The 23,295-nt window shown below is 38.9% G+C and overlaps 1 protein-coding gene across 1 annotated transcript; it reads right to left on the bottom strand.

Moving 5' to 3' along the window:
• Window positions 1–418: 418 nt before the first annotated feature.
• On the bottom strand, window positions 419–14,340 carry LOC139743372 (V-type proton ATPase 16 kDa proteolipid subunit c-like). The gene is made up of 3 exons (XM_071653855.1): window positions 14,111–14,340; window positions 1,475–1,667; window positions 419–886 (listed from the first exon to the last, which is right to left on the bottom strand). Exons 1-3 carry the CDS (start codon window positions 14,175–14,177, stop codon window positions 682–684), a joined length of 465 nt encoding a protein of 154 aa, XP_071509956.1. The 5' UTR covers window positions 14,178–14,340; the 3' UTR covers window positions 419–681.
• Window positions 14,341–23,295: the final 8,955 nt, after the last annotated feature.

Here is a 23,295-nt window from a genome sequence, read left to right as displayed (position 1 = left end):
GCTCTGCAGCACTATCCACCACCAAATACATTGCTCACAACTTTCGCCATGTAAAATATCGATCTATAAAAACAAAAACAAAACAAAAAACAAACTAACATAGGGATAACAGAACAACATTACATCCACAAATATAACTGGATTCAAAACCAATAGTACCTATGACTCACTACTCTTTTCGAAAAGAGCTTGCATTATACACTACAGATGCTCGGATCTGCTGTCAAGATATTAATCACCAAGCCAGACAGGAGAAATGTTAAATGATTTATTGTTGTTGTTGTTTTCTTGTGAGAGATAAAAGAGAGAGAGTAAGAGAGAAAGAGAAAGCCACTGACAAGAACTTGGTCATGTCCTACTCCAAACGATGGCACAAATTCTTTTCTCTCCTGTAAAATGAGGATCACTTGCTCCCGACACAGGTCGTGCCATCTCTCCAAGCTTGTGGAGGATCCATCAGGCACCCGCCCCCTAGAGCAGGGGTCAGGGGTCAGCCGGCATTCTAGTCTAGTACGTAGATCTGTGGTTGTTTGGCAGGAAGAAAAGTCTCAGGAGGGGTGGTACATAGGATCGTAATTTACTTCGCTAAGCTGTTGTTTTGCTCTTTCATTTCGAATTCTGACCTGGACAGACAAGATTTTTTTTATTCTTTTCCCATACATACTCTACACCCCTTAATGCCTACTTGGTTGACAACACCAGGGCCACGATGAGACCGTATAGACCTAGAACTTCTGCAAAGATAAGGATGACGATCATTCCCACGAAAAGCCTTGGTTGTTGCGCCATCCCTCTAACGCCCGCGTCTCCGACAATACCGATTGCAAACCCTGCCGCCATTCCACTCAGTCCGACACTGAGACCTGCACCCAAATGCATGAAGCTCCTGGGAGTAGGAAGAGAGGAGGGGGAGGTGTGAGAAAAGAGTGTATGGGGATGATTGGCTTACTGCTTTAATATACAGTGAAAACATCAACAGAATTACAGTGTGATCATACCAGACGGGTCTGGCACCATTATCAGTGTGGTTTATACATCCAATTGAATGACAAGTTATGTGCACTTAATGCTTACATCTAGGCACACAGCAAGTCACGTTCGGCAGAAATACAGCTTCTCCAAATTAATGATTCTTACCACTGAGTTGCTTTTATTGCAACTGATTTGACAAATTACCCTTCACTGATGTAAATTAACACTGATTATTGTACACACTCAGTTGGGGTTTGAACCCCAAACCTCCTGATTGCTAGACAGGCATCATATCCATTAGACTACTGAGCTTTCGCCCAATAGCCAGTGATAGTTCTGATCTCTAATAGCAGCGGGTACTGAGTGCTTTACGTCATTGAAAAGCAAATCATCAATCAGTTGCAATAAACATAAGATTTTGTTTTTAACAGCGTGATTGCAAGCACAAATGAAAGCATCAACAGCATTCTTTCACAGCACACAGCCATATTCGGTCACGTACTTGTATAGTGTGTACGTAGTGCCTTCCGTGGGGATTCCATTGGCGATAACAGCAGCAACGACCAGTCCGTAGATGCCGACGATACCAGCCATGACAACGGGGATGATGGACTTCATGATGAGTTCCGGCCTCATGATGCTCATGGCGGCCACACCCGTGCCACTCTTGGCGGTGCCATAGGCTGCACCCAGGGCTGGTGGAAGAGAAAGGGAAAAAAGTCAAAAGCACATGCAATGAACCACTATATACAGGTCTTTGTCCTCTAAATACCCTCAAGCCATCACAATTTCATGTAAAATTACTTACAATGAAAATTGGTTTGGCAGCAAATACCACACTCGTAAAAAAATAATAATAATGAAACAAGACATAAGATCAAAGCAGGGAAGAATGTTTAAAATGCTTTTGTGACATTTCTGACATAGACAGAGACATGACGAATGTCCATGTGTAGTAGGTCCATGCTGTACAATGTAACTCTCTATGACGTACATGTATGGCATATATTTGAGTAGTGATCATCAAAAGTTAAGAGCGACACATTTTTTTTCCCCTTCACATTTCGGTCTGAAGTTGGCAATCAATTCTATCCAGTCTCTTGATATTCTGTTATTCTTTCTGATATTGTTTTGTGAACAATTTTCCAAGCTTTTCATAGAATGTCAAGTTTTATAATGTGACAATTCTTTAAATTTCTGAAACAATATTTCATTGAATTATTATTTTTAAATAATACGTGTATAACATTTCTAAAGAGATATTCTGATCTGATTATGAATTTTTATTCCACAATTATACCACTGGCAAGCCCGGGCAAAGCGCAAGGCAGCTTTGAAAAATCTATTTGTAAACTAAAATGCGCAGAAGATAATAACTGTCTGAAATCAAGGAAAATGCATGTGCAGCTGTGGTATGTATTGGCATATCATTGTCTCAGTCTAAACAGGCGCATCAGCCAAATAAGACCAGAATTAGGGAGACAATTCTTTTGTCAGTGACGATGCATGATTATGCAATCATAATTTTCGAGACATCTGTATGTACTCATTGCTGCACAAAATCAGTTAGTGGCAGGTCTCATACTTAAAAGTTGTTGGTTTCATTGAGAGTCCATTTGTTAGTAGGTCTGTGGTTGCAGTACACTAGCATTTAAAATGAGGAAAGACATGTCCAACACTATATACAAGTAACATCTGCAGATTTACTTTTGTGATACACATGCCTGCCTATTAAAATTAACTATTAACTTACTATGAACCTAATCAAATAGAATTGTAATTAGTGATAAGCAATGCACAGCAGTGTTCAGAGTACACCAAACTGTACTTGTGAATTTCAAAGGTCGGGGTCGTGCCGTCAGGTGATGATGTATTAAAACGAACACGCATCAGGCATCACACACATACTGACATACAATGACACACAGCTGGTTGACTGCTGTAGTGCACTTTGAACCTGCAGTTTTCAACACCTGTATGTTGCTTACTAGTACTTTGAACCCTCACAAATGTGAATACAATGAGCATATTGTGAATTAAACAAAGATGCACCTGAATACCATTTTAGAGGATTGGATATGAACCAGTTTTAGTAATCACCCTTTTTTTTCTCTTTTTTTCTTTTTGGATTTGTTTGACAAAAACACACCTTGACACACAAATCAGAGTTGAATGGGGACTTGCTACTATTCAGTGTTGTCCAGATGACACTGCATATCAAAGGTTATTTTGTATTATTTAGCATACTGTATGAGCTGTTATTTTCTTGTGGGTTTAATTTGTGCAATTTTCATGAATCACTGTTGGACCAAAAATTGAGCAACAACCAAAAATGTCTTATACTGACAGGCATCAGTGCACTTTAGCGTTGGTGTCAAAATCGTTAAAGCAGCATCTTATAAAAATGTCCGCTAGTGGTCTCCTTATTTGCAAAAATATGTGGATGCAAAAATAACAGCTTTTTTAAACAGCACATCATATGCCCTACAGCATATTTGAAGTCTACAGAGTGAACATTGAATACTGTAGACAGTTCCACATCACTGTATCAAATATTCTGTCATATTTCTGTTAACAAGAAAACTTTGTTACAAGCTTTTCAGTACACCTATTTCTACAAAATACCAATCTAAAACATCAAAATCCAGTTTATTCTTTACCTGGTAGCTGTTAATATTTGGACAAGAAAACATTTGGCCATTAGGACACAGCTTTGTTTTAAAAGGAATATATTTGAATGTTCATTTGAAAAAAAAAATGCAGTGTTAGGCATCTCCATGGATCTATTTGTAGTACAAGTTCAGTACATGTACTGTGCAAAATGACATACACTGTAGTACATGTACATATACTGTGTACAGTGTATTCAGCCCCATTATATCTGCCTGGGTACAGTACATACACGTACCTTTAAAAGCTGTGCAGGAGACAGTTGTTTTATAATACTGCTGTATGTTAAACAATTTAAACTGGAATATATTTTTGAATTGTATCACCACAGAGCTATGTTTTTGTGATTTTTACCCCCCCCCCCCCCCCCCCCCCCCATCACTAAAATGTACAATGTCTAGCCCTAAGGTATTGTCTTTCATCAAACTGATACAAGTTGAACTGTAAGTTTGATTTCAGCTTTCCTTACAACATCTGTAGACAGTCACAGACTTACTACATGTATTACGTATGAACAGAATCCATTGTATGATCAATTTTAACTGTTGATGTAACAGGCCCCAACTCCAAGCTAGCCAGTGTATCTTTTTTTATACTCATCACTTACCCCCCCCCCCCCCAACCTGCATGTTTTAAAATTATTCAATGTGCTTGACATACAAATCCCATCTGCTTGCGGTATGTACAGAAGCTGCATTGTATGTGCAGGACAAGCCCATACCCACTATACACAATGTACCCATTCGCAAATATCCTAACCCTATTACACTGCCATATGTACATTTAGGTTTTGTACTGTCATGACTTACAATTGTCCATGTACTTTTGTGCCCACATAACCAGTAAAATTCACATCCATAGTGATAGCAAAGCATAATTTTTCATAAGCCTACATCTGTGACAGTAAGTACATTTAAACATTGCTACAAGTGTACATGTGTGTCTTGACATATGGGGGGGGGGGGGGGGGTAAAGTGATTATGATAATTCGCCGCTTCAGTCACTTCTTTACCAAGCTGGACGATCAATAGTAATCGGCCAGACCCCTGCCAGTGCAGCGACACACAGGGTTCTCCCTGCATTCTGTGCACACAGCATACAATGGTGCACACACAGCTTGGCAAAGCCTGCATATCTAATAGACCACGGCGCACCACACTACACTGAGCACGCGTACACTAACCACCCCAATGCACCTGTACAGTGCACAGTGATCCATGCAATATGCAGTGTACCCTACATTCAATCTACAAGCATGCATAGCTTTACCACCCATTTAATTGTCTCCATTTACTAAACCAAGACTCAGTTGGGTGAGAAGAGCTGAATACATATTCATGTACTAAAATTCACATGGCCTTCATTTTCATCCACCTAAGGTGTACGTACATCTTCTGATCTAGCGGTGTGCATATTTGTAAATGTATGCATTTGAACAGATCATCACCTCTGCTTTCCTACATCGTACATGTACGGAATGTGTGTGTGTGTGTGTGTGTGTGTGTGTGTGCATTGTTTTGTGCATGTCAATTCATTTTTATACATGTTTATGCTCTAATTGCACTAGTAACTTGTCCTTATCCTCAACTTAATATGAAAGGCAAGAGGATATTGAATGTAGAAACGAACAAGGTTCAAAGGCATACACATACATTGTACATATGATGTACAATGTATATGTATCAAATATAAAGATGATGATGATGATGATGATGATCCACAGCATATGTAGACACAGTATCTGTTTTAGAAAGCTCTTGATAAAGGTTTGGAAATCATCACTATGTGTAGACATCTTTGTAACAAGGGATCTCTTAAAACTATCAAAAAAAAAAAGGACACAGCATAAAACTTTTGGGTTGCTGAAGAGAGTGCAGAATTTTGGCTCGAGAACACATGGAAAGAGTATCAAAGCTCCTCTACACAACTCAACACTTTTTCACTCTAGTTTAATAGCAAAATGCATTTTGTGCCAGCTCTAGTATGATGTCACAATGGAGAAGATGTTAACCACAGTCAAATGCATAGCATCTGAACTTACTTAACAACTCTGGAACCTACTCTGTATACCTGTAGTCAGGAAATACCTCTAGGCTTTTTGAGAGCGTTCAAGATGATACAGCAGTTGATAATCTAACCACTGAATTTACATAATACTACAAGTACATGTACTTGTAAGTAGTGAACCAGGGTGACCCACTCACTGGCAGAGATAGTGACAATGACATGCAATCTCATTGAATTGACAAACTCTATTCAGGAACTGCTTTTCTTCTGGGAATATCATACAAAGGATCGCTTCAGAATTCAGAAAGAAAGAAAAAATCTGTGTTGTGCTTTCTCCTCCCTCTGTGAATGCCAGCTCTTTAAAAAAAATGTGTGCACACATGTAACCTCTGCAGTGAAATATTACTTGTTTCAAAGAACTTAAAATGAGATGCAAATCTATGAATCATATGAACCAAAATTACTTCTAGTTCTGTGATGGGAATAAGCTACATTGTAGTATAGAGGGTAAATGAAATGATTTAAATTTGGAGGAAGTCCTGCTGTGCATGAACTGTACAGCAGTATATCAAATCTCAGTCGCAAATCATTTATATGATCTCTGGTGTATCTATTACAACTTTAAGCAATGGCTAATTAACAAATGAGTCAAAAGATTCTAAATTTGGATGCTACATGCAGGTCCCCATGGCTTTGGAACTGGAACTACACACGTACGGCACATTTGTACATATGTACCTGGGCATGTGATACTGCACAGATGTATTATATGTCAATAGGCGAAAGGCCACAAAATTACCACACAAAAAAAAAGAGCAACTTCAATCTTAACAAATCAATTTCCATTCCTATAAAAAAATGGGGGGGGGGGGCAGGGGGTATTTGGTCAAAAACAGATAAAATTTTTCTGATTCTTTGACCACTGGTATTTGTAATTTCCTTTTTGATTACCGGTATATTCTGAGAGGAAACAGAAGGCTTGTTAATTATGGCTAGTGCTAGTAGACTACTTACAGTTACAAGACTGTTCTTTGCATCAGGAACAAATCTGAGTTTATTACAAATGTACAATATTGTTATACACTCATCTGTGAAAAAGGTCAACATGGGTACGAGGTTGCATCCCCATTCAGAAATGTGATGACCTAGCTTAAATTAGATGACCTTTAACATTTCCAGTTAAAACAATGCATTTGGTTCTGGGGGATGCAATGTGTGATTCCTGGAGTGCTTAGACTCGTCATCGTTTCCCTTGGACTGAATAACATTTCCTGCAACTGCTTCCATTCTGACTAGGCAGCAGGATACTGCTTGGGAAATGATTAAATCCTGCACTGATATAAAGTGGCCAGTCAGTAACTGCACAATGTGTGAGCGTATGCAATCACACTTTTAGCCTGCCGATCACACATTGACAAATTTCATTAAGCACTTCTTCTAACATGTGCTACTGCAAAGTGCAAATACTATTTGTAAATGGTACCAGGTACACCAGTAACTAATACATTATTTTCTGGCATCCATGCTGACAGAATGCCATCATAATCAGTCTCCCTGTTGTTCAACTACTGCTATTAGTTACAATGGTCCTTGTTATTGAGTCTAGGAAAGAGAAGGCAACAGACGTATACAATATTGTACTTTCACTTATACACATGTACATTAGTACAAGAGCATGGTGTACAATGTATGAGTACATGTAGGTAAATAGATACTATTGGCACTTAGTACAAGAGCATGGTGTACGAGTACATGTAGGTAAATAGATACTATTGGCACTTGTATCAGTAACATTCGTCTGTTGAGAATGAGAAGGGCTTTAAGTCTTCTCGAACACTATGGGTTTTGTGGTCACTTAACGCCCTTATCATTCTCAACCGACGTTATACTGTAGATGGTCAAATATTGCTAGCACTGTACTGCATCCTCATCTGGGCAAGTCCAAGATAACACGCGCGTTACGTATGGGACATTCAGAGACTTTTATGACCTGAAAAATAGTGTTAATGGCTTTTAATCATATTAAACTTTATCATGGTGATTGATATCTAGGAGAAGTATAATCATGCAAAAAATGGAGAAAAATGACCTTCACAATTATATTCTAGAAAAGAAAATATGTGCCGTTACGTATGGGACCAGAAAATTTTTGTTTTTTTGAACATTTTTTTCAACCTCAAAACTCTCTGAAAGTATTTCATTCTACAACTTGTAACTCACTGTGATGAAAGTCACAACATTCAAGATTATCACAGGTAAGTTTCGTGTCATTAGGCAAAAAGCTCTAATTACAGGTTCTAATTAAAGACAGACATGACGTGTTTCGTATGGGACAGTTACGTATGGGACAGTTTGTCCCCCATTCATTTAGTGTGTGAAGAACCATGTTTATGGGTATTTTGCATAATTATTGAAGTAAAATCAGTTGAAACTACTCAAATACTGATCCAGATTGTCAAGGAAACAATATTCCCCAAATATTCACCATCCTAATCATATTCAATCATATTTTTATATTTTTACGACCAACCTGAGTATGCATGCCCTTTGTCCCCCATTCATTTAGTGTGTGGAGAGACATGTTTATGGGTATTTTGCAAAATAATTTTGCAAAATACCCATAAACAAATTTTTGCATAATTATTGAAATGGAATCAGTTGAAACTACTCAAATACTGATCCAGATTGACAAGGGAACAATATTTCCCAAATATTTACCATCATAATCATATTTAATCATATTCTATATTTTTATGACCAACCTAAGTATGTATTCCCTATTTTTATCAGGATACAGTTACTACTGAAAAATTGAATAGTTTAAAGTGTTTACTTCCATTGATGAAGGGCAGTTTGCCATTTCGTTTCAATAAAAAACAACTTGACACAAGAAATATTAATTTTTATAAATTTATACCTGCTGCGTGGAACCCCAGTGATCAAGTAGATATATGATGTTTGTCTAGCAGTCAGGTCATTGATACGAGTCACACCTCGGGATGTATACCCATGAATTTTGTTGTGGCTATTATTGAAACCTGAATAAGGACAATTTGTGTATCCTTGCAATTAAAAAAAAAAATCACTTTACTTTATATTTACTTTAAATATCTATATCACAACCATTTCAAATTTGCTCTTCATCACTAAACTTTGAATTCCTCTAGTCTTAGGATTGTATGCTCTTTAGTAATTCATATAATTGGTTTCCAATCATCTCATTGAATGTTGAAAACTGAATCCCCATTTCTACAAAAAACTATACCATCCCTTTAATGCTGATTTTTCATTGTGTATTTTGCCATTTTCCCCTCCCTCTTTCTGAAAATTGTTCAGTCAAGTACATGTATTGTTTAAAGTGTCTATAACTCAAAAAATAGCTACAATGTTGGGATGCTTTCTTCAGGATGATTGACCATTTGTGTACTGAGAGACCTTCCCAGCTAGCTACATGCATTCACATGCATTATGTATGAGGATGTCCCATACGTAACGCATTTGTCCCATACGTAACATTATTTCAATGCCTAATGAAAAATATTCCTTTTACTGTTTTTTCTTTTTTCTATGTTATTTGATTTCTCTAAACAATAAATTAGAACTTTCCAAAAGGGCATTAATATAACCTTAGCAATTTCAGAAAAAACCTAAAAAAATGACCTCAATTTGTTACGTATGGGACATCTCATGATAGGACACGAGCTAATTTGAATAATCATTTGCATAATCCCTAAATTTTCATTACAAGTTAAACTATTTGATGAACTTCTTATGTCCACATATTAATCAAATATCATTTGCTTTCCTTTGAATTAATATGAATTTTTATAAATGTCCCATACGTAACGCTGTGTTTCACATTTATGCAAATGAAGCTCTTGAAAATTGCATAAATTTACGTAATATAATTTTTTCCTCCATGGAAATCAAAACTTCAACTCATAAGCTTCAAAATGATACCAAACATGTCAATATTGAGCAAAGATGAAATTTTGCCTTCTGAGGGGACCTTATCTTGGACTTGCCCATCTATGAAACTTTGACAGTCTCAAGCTGAGGGATAATTGATTTTGAATAATTTTTACTTCAAGCCTTCAAATGCAAGAAATAATACAAGTACATGCTAGCAATTGATACTGCAATTATGATAATGTTATCAAATCACTTGTCACAGAGCCTACAATGCATTGTATGCTTGACAGTAGCTGCGGTGAATAAGCTTCATCAAATTCTACCGGTATCTTGTTGACTACACATGAATAAACTTACAAGGGTTGCTGGTACTGGTAGACTGACAACAGTATAATTGGATGTGTGTGTACAGTACTGTACACATACACTGTAATACTGTTATCTACATGTATTGTACTGCAATCAACCTTTACTATCCTGTGTTGGCTTTGTTGTTGTAGTCACTGTTTTTCTGTCTTGAGAGAAGATAGAATTGCACAATGTAGGTTGTTGAGAGTACACATGCCTACCTATTTTCTTGATGAATCAGGTACAGTACATTGCAGGCTACAGTACCTTAGCCTTGTTTTAAACTGAACATGTACAATATACATGTACGTACATTGCACCTACAGTATGCATGTACATGTACACTGTATGAATTCCCACAAAAAAAACAAACAAACAAACAAACAAACAAACTTCTACTTTCATTCAGAAGTGTGATACATTAGATGAGAATAGCACATTGTCATAGAAATTGTAGTAGCAAGTGTTAAACAAGGCATGCGAACTTTCCTACTGACATACAATGTAACTACAATATGTCTGCTATACATGTAAGTATGCCACTATCTGTGAAGTCTCTCTGTATCCTAGGATTGTACATTGCACTACCCAATTGTAGAGTATAGTAAAACATGACTAAAGCGTATCATATTATTCATTCCTGAACCTTACTTTTGACAGTATGATTTATCAATGGAATGTGATGTATCATTCCTCATAAAAGTAGACTTTTGCTTCTTGATGGAATTGGTGGTACAGGTGGTCAAAGTACATGTACATGTTAATGGTCTCAAGACTCAAGGTCTTGGCAGTTCCACTCAAAGGGCTACATGAAATCTATCTCTCTGTCGTAAGCCTTTACACTATGAACAGTTGATAAAAAATGGCAAGGGTGCACAGTGGCTTTTGCCCTTTGGTTCTATTTCAGTAACTTGAAATTTACAGAGTCAATCATGAGATCATGGCATCACATTTAGTCACATGAGGCTGTCATAGATAAGCTGGTCAAATGAAGAAACATGAAATCCATGAAATAATGTACTCGAGGTAGAAGGAGAAGCAATATGCAGCTCCCAAAAACTCACAATGCAGATTACTACAGGAGCTACATGTGTACATAACAATTACTGAGTGTTTGGGGGCATGTATGCATCTTACACTGTCAATATTGTTTGGTACAATATTTTCCCTTACATTTTTTCCACTGCCCATAGAGTGTCAGATATGGATCTTAAGAGTGGTCACTGTGTTCTTTCTTCAACACTGTTGATGCAGTGCACATTTTTCTTTTTTCCCTACAAAAGAATGGCAAACACATTGTGCAGTATCACTGGAGAGAGTGATGGCTGCTTGTCTGAAAAAAAAAAACAATGTAAAAAAAAAAGCGCCATACATGACGATGCAGTTGTTTGCATTCTGTTCTTGAATTTGCCACCTATTTGCATCTTCAAGTCATGGGTAATTAGAAATTTGCTTGAAATGTGCAATTGGTAGAAAGACTACGTACATTTAAAGACAGTGTAGCAGACTTCCAGATGCAATTATGTACCTATGCATGTAGATGAGAGTACAGCTGTACAATGTAAGCTCCCTCTGTACAAATAGAAAATTGTAATGCCTTAATTTCTTTTATTACAAACACAGCATCTGCAGTAAATCATCAAAACTGACGCCTACTGTAGTTTAAATATTAATATTGATTTTTGAATGCAGCTACATTGTACATGTGATGACATAAATGGTATCTTGGGGTACCAAATAAAAATCAGCCATTTTGTTGAATTATTATTTTTTTTTTAAAGGTTGTACCCTGGGTTGCCAAAAAATGGAAAATATTTTGGTGCTGGAGCTAGCGCACGCTATATCCACTGCACTGCACTGCACTGAAGCAGATGCTATTGCTAGCACAGCGTACCATGGCCATGCATGCATACATTGTAGTATAACATGCAGTGCATGGGAATGACTTTGCACACGCACACACAATGCATGCATTTCTCTGCGGCTGTCCTCGAGTGGATGTGAGGTGGCGCTACACAACGTGGTACCCCGGGGTAACACGTGATGCATCATGTACATGTACCTACAATGAAATGTCTACACTGGTAATCATGGGTGGCTTTCTGTTTCACATTTCTACTTAAAGAAATTACATGTTGGACTGAGGAAAAATCTAGTCATAGCTTTGCAAGGTTACACTAACAGTAGATAAATTCTAGGCCACGCGGTGTGGCTCATCATACACAAACTGTGATAAAGAGCAAGTGTGAAAGCCGACTAGAATTCAACCACCTGCCAGAATCCATCCACTTATCATTAAACACAGGCCAGTATATCAAAAGCAAATTCAAAACCTCCATATCCATGCTGATGCAATGACTAAATGTACAGACTACAGGGGTTGAATGCAAGTGCCGACTTGCCAGAATTTGGCTACCAATGGGCATCGCAACATCCCTGATACATATGTACAAACTTGCAGCAACAGGGTACATTTGTATGCTGCGGCGCATTTTCAGCCGCCCTGTACACGCATTGAACATGCATATAGCGCTCGTTCGAATTCGGTCTGGGGCTGATGGATTCTGGTCAGTTTAATAGTAACGATATATTCTTGGATTTTCTGAAATTCTATGATGTATTTAAAAAAGACAACATTAATAAAAATAGTTTAATAGCTATATATGGAACCTATAGACCCTACAATACATTCAACATAAAAAACCTGCAACATTGTTAAGACCTCCCAAGCCAAAATCAACCATAAAGCACTGGTTTCTAGTTCTACATGCAGCTGGCGGTCGAATCTTGGACGGCGCTGGATGGTCGAATTACAATTGTATGGGCAGCTCGCTAAATACTGTATATGATTTTGGTAGGGGTCATAACCATTAAACTTTTGCCCTTAACTCCGGGATTGCCATGATTTTTATATGAATCATTTTAGAGATTTAAACTTTTCGTTGAATAACTATTGCAGAAAAGCTTTAAAGTGGCAAGATTCTGGTTAGCTTACTCTATTGGATTCAGCATATCCTAAACTACTCGCATGCCACACGCTGGCTCGAGTATCGAAGCAGACGCTGTCGCGCTGAGATACGAGGACATATGTGATTCTAACAATGTTTTCATCAACTTATCGTCGGAAATGTTTACCAGCGCTCTAATAGGAGATGGAGACCAACTTCTTCTTTCATATGATACCAAATTCATTAAGATTTGTTGGCGGCTTGCCATGGGGAAAAGACGATAAAGGCAAATTCCGGCTCAAAATCTCATGTCAAAATCGGCACTACGGTCTACGCGCATTTCCATTGCGCCCTATGGGAGTTGCGTGTTATGAGATAGGGCACACATTCGCGGTAAGGTTGGCAGCGCATGATCCGACACCCTACTCTAGCTCATGTTTACATACCAGTGGCGTATGAGGGGGGCGCACCGGTCACTGCACTGTGCCCTCTCTTTATTTTTCCTTAAAACAAACGAAAATAAAAAGTAAAAACAAGCACCCCCCTTTAATTTTGTAAAGGCGCCTCCCCTTTAGGGTAGAATTCCTAGATCCGCCCCTGCACCCTCAGCAATTTTTGATCATTTAGACAACTTGGGAATCTAATATCTGCCATTCTATTTCTGGATTGGGGATCTAGACTCTAGTAGATCAAATCCGCCATTCTATTCTAGATTCACACTGGGCGCCTTCACACGACCCTACTATGTACTAACACGTTAGACCTGCCTAAAGAGTAAGATTAATTCATACTCACTCAACCCATTCATTGCATTCAATAGACGATCCAGCTACTATCTAACGTTAGAAAAGGGACAAAAAATGATCCTCCAGTCCCATATTATGAGTCAAACGTAGTTTAGAATAGAACCATACTCTTGATCTTGCTTTGGTAATATCTGCAGAATTAGCATCATACACTCATGTCATAGCTCAAGTTTCAGTGACAGGTATGCCGTATACGTTACTAATTAGCTTTGCGTTAAACTCTTATATGCAACAAAATAAAATATTCTAATAGTAAAAATCACGACCATGCCGCTGCGCGCCATGCCAACTGCGCTGGGTGCATGGTAAAGCTGACTTAGCGTAGAGCGCAACGCTAGTAAAACACCGCCACAGCACAGTTGGTTAGTAGTAAGGCAGTGGTGAGCGCAGCGGTGCCAGGGCACCGTACCCGTGCACAATGCGAGCACTATGACGGCGAACACTTACCACTGAATATCATTGCTGATGAGGCGCCCATGACACCGAAGAAAGGCGTGTAAGCTGGATCAGTCATTGTTGGTTTATAAGTTACTACAAAATACACAAAAATACAAATGGAAACTCTATAAAATGCCAACAGGCGAACTAGATCCAGTTAAATCTCGGCGTAATGTGGACAATCGTCACTTCGTTGGGTGTCTTATAATCGCAATATGGCTCTAGCGCTGGAAAGGCCGCATAGGTTGAGTCACATTACCTCTATCATGTGACATAAGCTCGCAGGCGCAAGGAAAGGTTGCGAGCTCCGATTGGACAAAATCCAACGATTACTGCCAATACTGAAAATTAGGCCAATGAGAGACGCAGGTACTGACAAAGTCTTACCACGTACAGATCAGAGGGAGGAGGGTCAGCTTAGTTGTGATTTTACGTACAATTACATCATGGATGGGACAGCTCCATCTACTAGTATTAGTAATACGAAAACAACAAGGAAAAACAAGCAAGTCATAACAATAAATCATTGTGTAAAATTAAGTGCACTGAGACGAACAAACATATTGGACTAATGACTTGGCTTGTCCTCGATCATGTGTATAGGTAATAGGGGCATATCAACACCGATAGCTAGCTACTAAATAATCTCGTAACATCAAATAAAGTAATCAACAATTATGACGAGGTAGTAGAAACGTACACATCCACTTATTTTCACCATGACATTATTATAGACATTTGTACCAAAAGGAACTTAAAGGCATTTAAATTGAAAAAAAGAGAATATCACAGCGTGCACGATTAAGCGGTAATTAAGTTAACAGTATCCGACAGACATTATATTAAATTTGGAGTAAATTTTGACAGAAAGTTCGATTCTACCCGTCATTGACCGTCATGTGGACACTCAGGTGCTGTATCGTACTACAGCAATCCGTAAGATTGGCATTATTAATCGTAGGATTTATTCAACTGTTACAGTTTAGTAAGTAAATTTTAAGACCGACATTAGAATACTGTTCTCCTGTGTGGCATCCATATTGGGAGAAGAATGCTGTAAAAGTAGAAAAAGTGCAGCGTCGAGCTACCAGACTGACAAGAATCTTCAGCCTATTGAAGGAGGCAGACTTAACCAAACGAAGAAGAAGAAGAAGAAGAAGAAGAAAAAGAAGAAGAAGTAGAAGAAGACCGATACGTCCACTCCGACTTCTGAGTTGTCATACTCGGATAAAAGCACAATTGTCTTCACTTGTATGCCTATGTTTAATAAACGTATGGTCTTACACTTTTTGATGAAAATTGATAACTAGGTCCTATTCGAACTTTGGACTTTGGAGGAGGTATATGTTTGCCCCTCCCCCCAGTATTCTGGGGGGGGGGGGGGGGGGCAAATACTAGCTAGTGCCCACCACTATCGACGAACCTGCATTTTTAGAATTAAAATGAAAACCTTGGGGGGGGGGGGGGGGGTGGGCGGTGGAGGGAGTCTGAGGTTGCCCGGAGGAGAGAGAAGATCCGAAGAAACAGAAGGCAGTCTAGTGCGATATGATTATAACCAGTGCATATTATGAGAAAAGATATTGGAAAGAAGTTTCAGCAGTTATACCCTATGAACTTCAATACAGGGATATATTCTATATACCCATGGCACCGCGCCGGTCCCACGTCCAAACACTTCATCGTGGCTCATAAAGCTTTTAGAAACCTTATAGGGCCTACAGAACAGAGCCTTTACGTCAAATGGCGTCGCCGAATTTCATTTTTTTTTTGGGGGGGGGGGGGTTTAGACGCGGGTGCGTACAGCAGGTCTATCTGAGCGACTCTGAATGAAAAGGTTTCCTTTTCAGATTTGTTTGTTTGACGTTAGTGTTGTTGTTATTCTTCCCATCTCTCTCTCCATCTCTCTCTCTCTCTCTCTCTCTCCTCTCGCTTTTGTTTGTTTTGTTTTGTTCTTTAAAGAGATGTACAGTTTTGGTTATTAAAGATGGAGGTTTAGATAATTAGAAACCACTTATAAAACATTGCAGAGCATACAATTCTAAGAGGTATTCAAAGTTTATTTAATGAAAATCAAGCTTGAAGTGACTGAGATTTCCAAAAACAGAGTACAGGTGGGTTCCACCTTTTATTACAACTTTTTTTGTTTTTGTTTCTGGATATCTCAGCTACTTCAAAAACTAATTTTCATCAAATTATAAGCTGTGAATTCCTCTTTTTAATAGAATTATACGCTCTTTAATATTTCATAAGAGGCTTATCTCACAAAAAAAAAAAGTTGGAAACCTGTAGGACCCATCTCAACCAAAACTATACAATGTGCGGGGTTGGAGAGCGGCACTGGGTAAAAACGTAAATGATTGTGCCATCTCTGAAAAAACAACAGCCCCCAATCAAAACATGCACCTTAACATGCAGTTAAGGGGACTATCATCTACAGAGACATTCAAATCCAAACTTAAAACTTGTACGTATCTGTTCCTCTCACACTGAGGACTGTAATTGATGTATGTCATTAATGTTCGGAACAATATATTGTATTTTTAATTGGTATATGTCGTATTCTTTATTTGGTATATATTTGTTTTTTTATTTGCCATTTTCTTCTTTGTTGACATGTTTGAACATGTATATGCATGTATATCTTTTCATTTATTTTGTGAAGCGCCATGAGCACTGAAAAGTGGACCTGTGCGCTATACAAGTAGAGACTATTATTATTGTTATCATTATTAATATTATTATTATTATTATCATTATCATATTATTATTATTATTACTATTATTATTATTGATTACAATATGATGCTTTACAATTTCACAAACTTCACAAGTTCACATCAAAAATATACTGATGCAGGAACGAATCTATAAACTTTTTGCTAAGGATGCATGGGGGTTGACCCATATGACGATGGGTCAGGGGAAAAATAATGTCTTCACATTATTTTGCTGCCACTTCTCTCTAAAAATGGGGGGACAAGCAAAAAACAAACAAACAAACAAACAAACAAGGGGGGGTCAAACCTCTAAATCCCAAAGCAATGGGGAAAAGGAGTGAAGGGGGTATAGTTTAAGCCGCCTATCCTAGTACCCCCCCCCCCTCCCACACACACACAAATGCACCATATAGATCCGACGCTGTCATGTTTATTTTAAGCCTATATCAATACTATTATAATTTGGTTTAAAATTCATGCACCTGTTCGGTTTGAACTGACCATGGCTTGACCGTGCGAGCAGTAAGGAAAATGCAATAAAAAAAATCTAAGGATCTAAAGTCAATTTTCTGGCAGGGAAAAAAACCCACCAAAACAAAACAAAACAAAACAAAATATGAAGATAATTATTTTGGCAGCTCGCTAATCCAATACATTAAAAAAAAGTTGTTGCAAATATGGTGGAAGGTTTCAGTAAATACTTCTGATATCTTTTTTAGTCTATAATTATGAAGAAAATTATGAAAATTTCTTGTATGCTTAAGAATGGGATTGTTTAATTAGTAAATAAACCAAGATATCCAATATATTCGGTGACTCTATCCGCTGTATAATGTGATGTAGACATGTACAGTACACTATTCTCTGGCCACTTTTTTTTTCTCTCTTTTGTCATCATACTGGTCTTTAATGCTGGAATGCTGATATTACAACACTAGAACAGTTTGATAACAAAATGACTCACCTCAATTCTTTTTTGTTTTGTCTTGTTTGTTTTGTTTTTATTGAAACCAAAATCCTTCATATAAAAACATCAAGACTCTATTATACTGCTTATATAATACCAATACAATATAGTGTACTAAAAAGAAAAAGAATAATACTAATAAGTGTATCTCTCCATATCTTACCAAAATTACAGCAGTATTATGTACAAAACACACGAGTTTCCCTAACAGTTTAAAACTAAACACACCTCAGCTATCAATGTCCTATAAGCTAGACCATTTCTTGAAATACAGTGGGAGCTTATTGTACTTTTTCTGCAATCTTATACACTCAACTGACCTTTTGGAATTAACAAATGCAAGAAATGCTTGATAATTCAATTCTGTTTGCTGATTACATCTAATCACGTGACATTTGAAACACAAAAACAAAAGGTTTATGCGCACATAGTGTTCACTATCATTATTAATACCAAACTAAATAAAATCATCACAATGATGCTTTATTGGTAGTTCGTATATACATAGCACTGCATGAAGAGTTTTTCCCACAGGTGTGATAGCATTTCACAATCAAGGAACAAGAGTCATTTTTGCAAAAAGTACAAGATGATTCCCTTCTATCAATCTTTGTTATACAGAAAGGAGTTTAAACCAATTGCATTATGAAAAAGTTTAGTAGAATGATTTAATTTGCGTTTCTATAGTACCCTACATTTAAAGTTACGCTTTTGTATGGTTGACCCGACCAATATATCTCAATAATGTTTAAACTTAACCACTCTTCCCATTTGGTGTTAGTCCCGAGGGAATTTTCTTTTTTTATATACAGTTTGACTCTTGAATTTTGAACAATACAAACACAAATTATTTAGGTCTTTTGATTACTCAATTTGGAGATAATTTGTTGGAAAATATCAGCCGTTAATCTCTTGATTCTGGAGTGTTAGACTAATCTGAATAAATTACATTCATTAATTCTTCGCTTCCTCAATCTGAAAGAAATATAAAATTCTAACACTGTGTGATCCTGGGAATGAGATGGAAATTCCCCCCCCCCCATTTTTTCAATTACTTACCTTAAAGGGTTAGAACACATGCTTGCTTACACTTTGATAAGAGGCACCCCCTCCCAGATTACATAACCCCTCCCTATTAGAGAATGGAAGAGTCTAAGGAGTTTGGGTGAGGAGAGGCAGTGGCAGGAAGTGACAGCAGCCTTTGTGCCATTCCATGCATAGATGCTGCTACCACAACCAACGACTTGTTTCTCCTCATTCTTTCATCATTCTAGGTAAGTCTCTTCTCATTCTGATTTCATATATTTGTAATGTTATTGCAATAAGGAATGTTATTCATTTAACATTGAAATGTGTATTCTTGGGAATACACTGATATAATTACGTTCATTTCAAGGATAAGATTTACTTTGAGAGAACACTTCAGTCAGAAAGCATTGTATGGCATAGTAACTGTGTGAGTATATATATTATTGAGTTTGAGTGTTGCTACTATGCTAATTCTGATTTACCAGTGATGAATGAATATGTATCTGGTGGTGGTTTGTTGCACATGATGAGATATACATTCTGAGTGTGTAATTTGTATATGATTTGTACATGGTTTTTGAGGATGTCTAGTTTGTAGTTAATGTATATAGAGACCTAGAAGCAAGTTTTGGATGTGAATGTACATTGCACCCTGCAATACAGGTGTACACACATGGTTTATACCATGGGGCACTGGCTTGAGAACTGGTCCTTTGTTTCATGCCTAGATGCAGCATTTAGAGTACCAGTACATTTATCACTCTGCCCATGGATGGGGTCTAGGCTTTTGTTCTGTGAGAGAGGCTGAATGGATGCAGTCACTGACTAGGCAAGGATTAAGAGTTTTATGGTCAGTGGATGGGACTGCCAACCTGTGTAGCTAGTCTGAATTATTCAGACCCGCTACAAGTGAGGAAATATTTAACTACTATGCCTGTATGTAATTTGTATGTAATTTGTGTCTTTATCTGTAAGGATCTTCAGGCACGTTATGTAGATACAAGTGTATGTTATTGATGTTAATTCACAGAAGCATATAGGAGTAAGTTTTGTTAGTAGGGATACATTGATAGAAAGAAAGACTAGAGTGTATATATATATATAGCTGTGTGGTCTGTGTTATAGACTATCAAGGGGACAGGAAATGCTGTATGTTAGTACAGTCTCCAGCGAGATGTTGTCCCTCCAGCTCACAAAGAGCAAACTTACAGGTAGGAGGATAAGGGAAGTTTAATGTATACATGAAGGCAAGGGCCATGGTGCTCTTTGTTAAGAAAGGAGTTTATAGACTTCCTCCCTCAGTTTATGTTTGCTGACTCTGTTAGTGAGTGAGTTGTAGAAATTTATCTGAAGAAAGAGTATCAAGCAGAAAAGTTAGTTATTCCCAATGTTCCCTTTATGGGAAAAACGTTAGATGAAGTAGTTAGGAGAAATATTTGTTAATGGTTGTGGAATAAATATAATTGTTGAATCATAGTTTAGCTTTATACTTTAGTATGAAGACTCATACTAAAGGGTTAATGTTATTGGGAATTATTATATGAGAAGACTGTTTGATTAGGCAAACTCTACAATTAATATTTAGAATTATCTCACTCATGTAAGGAAAAGGCCAGATGGGTTCATACACTTCAAACTGATAAGAATTGACATTATTCGGAAGAAAGATTTGAACAGATGTGAGACTTGTATTGTAATGAGAATTCAGCACAGGCGGGAATCACTAGTTATTTGTATAAAGAAGATATTAGAATATGTTATGAATATATATCATTGATGAAAAGGGAAGGAGAATGAAATCAGATAATAGTTTGTTAGAATTACAGTTGTTGACATTCAGATATTATACTGATTATTGATTACGAGTATCAGTAAGCTCATGTATTAAGTGGAAACACTGTTTATGACAGATTTGGATACAGTTACATCGAGCTCGTGTGAATTTATGTGTTAAACTGAGAACTGATTATTATTGTTTTGTTACACATTGATTGCTCTGCAGTGTTTGTCAATACTTAATTGTCTGATTGTGACTTTTTATGAGAGCAATAAATGTGCCATTCCATGCATAGATGCTGCTACCACAACCAACGACTTGTTTCTCCTCATTCTTTCATCATTCTAGCCCCTATACCCTTTTAGGGGTGTTACATTTTCTGGAGGCACTGCCCGGATGATGCATCTACAGGTAATGTCTGCCGCTGAGCAGCTTTGCTAGCCAATGTGTCATCCAACCTAACGAACCGGACGACGACCTGGTTGCATCCACCACAAAGAGGCAGGAACCTTGCTACCACCCAGTCTACAGAGCATCGAGAAGGATGGCTGAGCAGATGGGGGAGCTGATGGCCGATGTGCTCGGAAGGCTTAAGGCGAGCACGGAGGAGGAGCTCATGGAAGTGGCCCGGGTTCTGCAGAGACCAGAGGCGGATGTGACCAGGGCGAAGGCCAAGGGACGTGCGGGGCTTCTCCGGCTACTCCAGCGCTACCTGAGCAGCGAGGAGGTGGAGGAGCAAGATGACGAAGGTAAGGCATTGTGGGATAGGGCAAAGGAGGTATTGGTTAGGAAGGTAGATAGGGAGGATACCAACCACAAATTGGAATCACCCCCAGCTAGCCAATCAGGGGAGACCATGGCACCTCAGCAGCCCAAAGTGGAGGACTCTCAACGCCCCCTTCAAGTTAGCAGCCTGTCCCTACGCCGGGATTTTCGCATCATGGGACAGATTGGTGAGCCCCAGCAGAAGGATCGTCTGTCATTCTCGAGCCTTGCTCGGCAAATTGACAGTGGGCTTAGAAAAGGATTTTCAGAGGAAGAGGTGACGGAGCAGGTGATCAGAGCAATATGTCCAGGGCTCAGGATTCGGAGCTACCTGGAAGGACGGTCGGGACTAGATCTGCCAACCTTGAGGAAAATCCTTCGTGCCCACTACCGTGAGAAAGACGCGACGGCTCTGTTCCAAGAGTTGTCTACTGCTGCTCAGAGTCCAAAGGAAGCGGAACATGATTTTATTCTCAGAGCCATGGACTTAAAACAAAAGATTTTGTTTGCGTGTAAGGAAGCAGGATCGGGAGTACGGTATGGGGAGGAGCAGGTCCAGCAGATGTTTCTCCATGCAGTCTCCACTGGCCTACAGAGTGATGTCATCCGTCAGGAGTTGAAGCCGTTCCTGATTAATAATGGCTCGGATGAGGGACTTCTGGAAGCCTTGACTGTGGCAGTAGGACATGAGACAGAGAGGCGGCAGAAACTGATGGCAGGGAAGCCCCATCGCACCAGCTCCATCCACGAGGTTTCAGCATCGCAAGAGAAACTTGACAAAAAAGAGAGTCATCAGCCCAAGGGAAAGCCTGAAAAACCAAACCTGCCTGACTGGGACCAGATGCAGGCAGCCATCCGTTCCATTGTTCAGAACGAGATCCAGACCTTTGCAACCCACCAGCCTCCTTCTAATAGGCGCAAAACTAGACGGGGTTGCAATATATGCCATGAAGCTGGCCGTGGAGATAGCTGCTCCCACTGTTTCAAATGTGGCAGCAGTGACCATTTTGCGAGGGGCTGCCGCAACCAGGGAAACGGCAGCAGGGCGCTCCAAAGGGACATGGAGCGCCCAAATCAGTCTCGTCCCGAACGTCAGTGAAGCCGCCACCAATTTCAGGAAACCGACAGAAAGTAGCCAGTTTGGTGGGGGAGAAATGCACCATATCGTGCCATATCAAAGGGGTGAAGACAGAGGTGTTGTGGGATACGGGAGCACAAGTCTCTGTTCTCCCAAAGAGATGGCTACAGAGGCACCATCCACAGGAGGGGATACGACAAATCTCTGAATTATTCCCTGACGGATCACTGCACTTGACGGCAGCCAACAACACAGCAATACCATACCTGGGATATGTGGAATTCCCCGTCTGTCTGGATAGAGCAGAGGAGACTGAAATTTTGGTCCCATTTTTAGTCACGAATTCGAGGGAAGACCATCTCATCCTAGGGTACAATGTGATTGCTGAAGTAGTTGCAGACTCGACTCAAGATGTTGGTATCTTCATGGCTGAAATCCTCCCTAATTATCCCAAGCCTACAATTACAGCTGTCATTGACTTGATAACCACGCCAGATGTCACTCCTGCCAGACCAGTCAAATCAGGAAGGAAAGTGCAATGCATACCTCCAGGCACATCAGTCATCACTTGCAGGATACATGCTGGGGGTTTGCAAGGTACCACCGCCCTGCTTGAACCAGCCCTTCCTCCATCGCTACTGGATGTCTTGGAAATCCAACCGGCCATCGTGGCAATTGGAAAAGGCAAGCACTGCAAAATGGAGGTTGTGGTGACGAATGAAACCTCATCAAAGATTTTTCTTCCCAAACAAACAGTGGTTGCTTCACTAGAACCCATTGGAGATATCCAGCGGATCCCTCAAGATGATCATGTGACCACTAGTGAAGTCAAGGCAACTGTCTCCACCAATGACTGGCTCT

Source organism: Diadema antillarum, unplaced genomic scaffold (assembly GCF_040938485.1).
Source record: "Diadema antillarum isolate AM-2024a unplaced genomic scaffold, OU_Dant_1.0 seq00001076_RagTag, whole genome shotgun sequence".
In the NCBI taxonomy this organism is placed as follows: Eukaryota; Metazoa; Echinodermata; class Echinoidea; order Diadematoida; family Diadematidae; genus Diadema; species Diadema antillarum.
This window is presented reverse-complemented; position numbering and strand designations above follow the sequence as displayed.

What these genes read in the sequence shown, in the direction of transcription:
- LOC139743372 (XM_071653855.1), bottom strand. Translation starts at nt 14,177, where the DNA reads ATGACTGATCCAGCTTACACGCCTTTCTTCGGTGTCATGGGCGCCTCA. An exon ending in ATCAGCAATGATATTCAGTG is followed by an intron (nt 1,668 to 14,110) that starts GTAAGTGTTCGC and finishes CTCTTCCACCAG; the next exon opens with CCCTGGGTGCAGCCTATGGC. An exon ending in ACTACGTACACACTATACAA is followed by an intron (nt 887 to 1,474) that starts GTACGTGACCGA and finishes TCCTACTCCCAG; the next exon opens with GAGCTTCATGCATTTGGGTG.